General features: G+C 39.0%; 1 protein-coding gene across 1 annotated transcript; it reads left to right on the top strand.

Moving 5' to 3' along the window:
- The first annotated feature begins 665 nt into the window (after positions 1-665).
- On the top strand, positions 666-5708 carry LOC308084361 (nucleoporin SEH1-like). Its single transcript, XM_080426980.1, is given in 9 exon segments — positions 666-865; positions 1386-1401; positions 1404-1429; positions 1574-1720; positions 2021-2232; positions 3004-3102; positions 3199-3339; positions 3745-3899; positions 4533-5708. Coding segments are annotated over 9 exon segments (1065 nt in total). The 5' UTR covers positions 666-754; the 3' UTR covers positions 4691-5708.
- The last annotated feature ends 201 nt before the right edge of the window (positions 5709-5909 follow it).

Genomic DNA, 5909 nt, shown 5'->3' with positions numbered 1-5909 from the left:
GCTGCTATTTTAAAAAAATATTGAGAAAAATGTAAAATATTTTGAATATTTTGGAAACATTTTAACAACATAAATATTGTATGGAGGTCCCTGGGCACGACATATTTTAAGATGGGGGGTCTTGTTGGTGAAAACTGCTTTTTTTTATCATGGCTTTTAGATGAAGACTGTACTTTCCGTCTATGTCCACTAGATGGCAACATTGTGCTCTGATATGGCGTGACACTTATGAGAAAGTTGTGCCCACAATGTCAACAAAGACCTGATCACATACATTTGTGGTGCTCTTGGGTATAATTTAAAAGACATCAGGTCAGGAGGTCAAAACATTCTTACGGTAGAATTCATGGTTAATGTGTGTTTTGTAATAATCAAAATCTACAAAGTATAGATAGTTAATAGTTTAGTTTAGAGTAACTAAAGTTTTCAAATAATTGTATTGGAGTGAAAGTACAATATTTGCCTGTGAGATGTAATGGAGTAGAAGTAAAACTATTGACAATTGGAAATACTCCAGTAAAGTAAAAATACCTCAGTCAAAACTGTTTAAGTACAGTACTTGAGTAAATGTACTTAGTTACTTTACACCACTGGCGCATGCGCACACCCCACGGCTCAAACCGGAATCTATGCACCCGCCGCCAACCACAAAATGCGAGCAACGGCGGACACGTGACAGCAGGGTTGCCATCTACTAGTGAAGCTAGTGTAGTGAAGCTAAGTGATCTGGTGATGCTACATAGCGGCTACAAACATGTTTGTGGCTCGAAGTATCGCAGCAGATCATAAAGATCTGATCCACGATGTGTCGTATGATTTCCATGGCCGGAGAATGGCAACTTGTTCCAGTGACCAAAGTGTCAAGGTACCATTAAAAACAGACCAGTTGCTAACGTTAGCATTATTAGCACTACTGTGTTGTTAACATTAGCATGTCAATGTTAATGAGATTTTCCTGAGAATCATTCTTCTCAACCGACTGTTATTATTCCTTCACTGTGCCTGGGGCAGTTTTACCCTGCTGATGTATAGTTAGCCATGTTGTTGTTGTTGTTGGTCGGTCATACAATGATCAAAGCTTAGGCTAAAAAGGCTGTACAAAATTTGAGATCGAGGTATCAACTTATTCAGCTCACCCATTCATTTAAAGGCATAAAGTAACATAATAATAAATAATAACAGACTTGTTATGTAAAACCTAGATTAAACATGATTTTAGTTCACTAACTGATGGCATGCATTGTTTTCATTCAACACGATTTGTGAAAGAGAAGAGCTGTTAGAGATGTTTTTGTTGGCAGTGTAATAGTAGAGCACAGATGTCAGATGTGGATGACAGACACACAGTCACTTTTAACTTAACATTGTCATCTGATTACATCCAGGTATGGGACAAAAGTGAGAGTGGCACTGCACAGCTAGCTGGAAGGTAAACTACTTGCTGCTAGTTTGTAATTACTCAAGTGTCTGTATCGTTTTGGAGACATAATGTCTTGCCCTGTTCTTTGCCTCGATCAGGCTTTTAGAATTGACTGATTTGACACTGACAGTAGTCCTTAATATTTCCATCCAGACGCATAGTGGGTCTGTGTGGAGAGTGACGTGGGCGCATCCAGAGTTTGGACAGGTGCTGGCATCCTGCTCCTTCGACAGGACAGCTGCCGTCTGGGAGGAGATAGTAGGAGAGTCCAATGACAAACAACGAGGACAGAGCCACTGGGTTAGTATGACTCCTGTAGCCTCTTAGTCTTAACGCTGCATTGGTCATTTACCTTAGCAGCAAAATTATACTGAATTCCGTTTTGCTACACGTTTTGCTATGTTAGTTTCTAAATTAAAAGGTGATCAGATTCAACTGTCAGTCACATCCAGCAAACATTCATGACTGTATAACATATTGATAAAATCAGGGTTGATATGATGAGTCCATGTACAACATGTTCTTATTGTATTTGCCATAGTCTTTTACATTCATATTTTCGTGGTCTGATCCAAAACCCTCACACCCTTTTGATTTCAGATAAAAAGGACCACATTGGTGGACAGTAGAACATCAGTGACTGATGTGAAGTTTGCCCCCAAGCACATGGGCCTCATGTTGACCACATGCTCTGCAGATGGGGTTGTGAGGGTCTATGAGGCTCCTGATGTGATGAACCTGAGCCAGTGGTCCCTGCAGCATGAGATCTCCTGCAAACTGAGCTGCAGCTGCATCTCCTGGAACCCCTCTAGGTTAGCCCTTTTTTATATACGTACAGTTTAGTATTAGAACCCATGTATTGGATAGTGTTGAGATGTTAAAGATGAGCTGAAATCTGAAAAATATGATTTTCAGACTTTTAGAGCATATTCTTAAGTTGGGCATAAAATGGAGATATAATTAACAATATATGGATGCCAAAGCCATCTGTATTTTCATTACAAAAGTCCCTAAAAGTCAAATCTTTGACTTCCTGTCTAACAAAAATGTAATGTGTGATTACTTCTGAGTGATTCTCATAGATTAATGTTCCTCCACATGCAGCTGATTCATTATGGAAACACAACAGGCCTGCTTCTTCTCTATTTCCCAGCCCTAGTTCTAGTGTTCAATCAGCATTGAGAGGATGGATTATATTTTCTATCAATGTGAGGTAAAATCACACCAGTGACTGGTATATTTTCGGTCCAATAACTATGGTGGACACTGGCCAGCAGTAGTTTTGACTCTAGCTGCCTGCAAACTAAATATTGTTTGCAGGCAGCACATTTATACTCATCACATATTAATTGCACTGAATGCAAGGTCTTGAATTAATTGTTATACAATACTGTAGCCTAACCCATGGATCTGCAGTGTATATATTGTGTAATGTGTACTGAGTGACTAAACAATGAACCATGACATTTTAAACTCTTTATTCCTGAAGACCTGTTAAGTATTAAGTAATACAATGAGTGATGGCTCTGGGGAATTTAGATGAATGTTGTTTTTTTCCTGTATTTCATTACACCACCACACAGCTCTCGTGCCCATGCACCAATGATTGCAGTGGGGAGTGATGACAGCAATGTGACATATGGTGGGAAGGTTCAAATCTATGAGTACAATGAAAACACAAGGTGAGTTTCACTCAAGTTATACAAGTGTTGAGCACAATGATGTAAATACTACCAATCTGTTTATTGTTTTGTTTTTCTCCCACCATCTTTAAAAAGGAAATATGCTAGAGCAGAGACACTGGTGACTGTTACTGATGCCGTGCATGACATTGCATTTGCTCCAAACCTGGGAAGATCTTTTCACGTGCTCGCCATCGCAACCAAAGATGTCAGAATCTTCAAGCTGGTGCCTCTGAGGTAGGCTTAGTCATTTGGCTGACTTGTGTCTGGTGGCCAGGGATCAGTTATGTGTGTTGACTTCCTGATTTAAAAATCCACCATCTGCCGTCTGTAGAAACTCAAATGTCATAAACTTACTGCTCTATGGCATTGGCAGTTGTGCTTCACAACCTGGAAAGATCTAACAAAAACCTATGCACATGCTCTGATGTAAAGAACTAATTGTGTTTCCTTCATTTCTGAAGATACATTTTAAGCGCTAGCAACTGAATAATAGTTTAAACTGTCAAACTTTCTGTCATTGTAAGTAAGTGTCAAATAATTGTGATGTGTATTATAGCCAAGCAATTAATTTACAGTATATGACTTTAATGCTCCTGTGTTAATTGTCTTGTATATCCGATTCCTGAACCCACCTGACAGAAAGGAGAGCACTTCTACAGGGCCTACAAAGTTTGAGGTGCAGATTGTGGCTCAGTTTGACAACCATAACTCCCAGGTGTGGCGCGTTAGCTGGAACATCACCAGCACCCTATTGGCCTCCTCTGGTGATGACGGCTGTGTACGCCTCTGGAAAGGTGAGCATTAGCACTGTTCATTGTGGCTGATGATTCATTTTTATTTTAATATAAAAAAGAAAATGGGTGAGGATTATGCAACTATACCATTGAGAGCATCTTTTCCCCATTCAAACAAACTAAAGGTAGTAGAGGTGATCACAGTAATATTACCTAGAGCTATTGCTTTTATTGCTTTTGACCAACACACTTATTGGGCAAAGCTACAGGTAGGCCTGTCACAATTATTACATAATCGTCTAAACGCAATTATTTGAAATCACAATTATTTGAAATAATCGCAATTATTTGAAATACCGGTAATCGCAATTATTTTTGCATAATCATTATAATCATTTCCACGTTGAAAGATTTTCACACATTTTCAAATATTAAAAAAACAATTTTGACAATAAATATGAAAATCATTTCTTTGTATATTTCAGTTATTTGTCATATCTGACCTGTGCAGTTTTTGATTACGAAGCCTAAAAGGCTTCATATGTTTCAATGTTCAATGCCAAACACACAATTAAATCGATAATCGAAATTACTTGAGTGACAATTAATCGTCAACTTTCATTTGGCCAATATGTTTAATTAAGGTGTTGTGCCATTCAGACTACCACTGTTGTCTCTTCTCTCATTCTGCAGCAAACTACATGGACAACTGGAAGTGCACAGGCATCCTGAAGGGAGATGGCAGTCCCCTGAGTGGTTCCTCTGGTCAGCCAACCGCCATGAGCACCGTACTGGGCTCTTCCGTTCAGACCTCCCAGAATGTTCTGAATGGGACGTCTGCAGGAAGGTAGGTGGTGTGGTACGCCTGACGCCACTCGCCCAACTCTACCAGCAGAGCTGATCTCTCACAATGCCTCACACTGACTGGGACTTGATACAGCCGCTCACTGACAACTACTGGGCCCAAACTGACCCACGGCTGCACTCATGCAAAGAGCTTGGCTTCTGACTTCCACCAAAAACAGGCTGTCACCACAAGAGCCTATGTTCTCTAATCTCACTCTCCTTTTTTATGTTTTTCTACCAATGCATGTTACAGCGTAAGGTTCAATCCATTTGGTCATTTGAATGTCATTGTTCAGGACTATCAATTTTGGTTCTATAACCATTGGAAAATGGAACACACTTGTAAGGATGATGAACATTATTTTTGTAGATGTGAATATAGAAATTACTAGAGTATCTAGCCAATGGTAAAATATTTACATCACATATAAACTACTTTGCTTTCATTTACATATTGACTAAACGTAAATGGGCATCTCCTCAACCAACCATTGCCAAACTCTTTGCCGAGTGGAAGAGTGTAAATGGAATCCTATTAACCTACTGCAATAACAGACTGGGAGGGTATGAATGCAGTGCGCAAATTATGAATGTATAAACGGTCACTTATTAGTGCCGATGTCTGAAAATGTAATTGAGAATTGACAGATGTTAAAATAAATTGTAGATTGCTCACAATTTGTATAAAATAATGGTATGTAGACAGGATTTATCCTTCAGACAGTGAGCATTAAGCTGAAGTTGGTGGCTGTTTTTATATTCAAGCTAAAAACCCTTGTGACTTAATAAGTATGAATGCATCTCACATTCCCTTGCTTGTGTTGTTTGGAATTTACACAGAGTGCTCTCTGCTAAGCAGGATAACTAAGGACTGGGCATTGTTTATTTTTTGTTTTGTTTAGGTTAAATTGATTGCTTTATCTGATTGATATCAACATTGCAACTAAATATACATTTGGAAGAAATGTACTGTAAATGTAAAACAAATGTAAAATTACTTTGTATAAAGGTGTTCTTGAATAATATGTGCGTGAAGTGGTGTTGATTGGAATAATGTGTTATTTTACTGCTTGTTGCGTGCACACAGGATTGGCAAGAGAAATCCCTATGCCCCTCCCCTGCGACACCTGACACCTCCGAAGGCATTCTGCATCTTACTACTAATGCCTTCTCTGTATCAGCATGTGCCATTTGTCATTGTGTCCATGCGTTAGAAATGCAAGA

This window comes from Gymnoscopelus braueri (assembly GCF_963280865.1).
Source record: "Gymnoscopelus braueri genome assembly, chromosome: 4".
Lineage (NCBI taxonomy): Eukaryota > Metazoa > Chordata > Actinopteri > Myctophiformes > Myctophidae > Gymnoscopelus > Gymnoscopelus braueri.
Note: the sequence above shows the minus strand (reverse complement) of the source record. Positions and strands in the feature narration are given on the sequence as shown.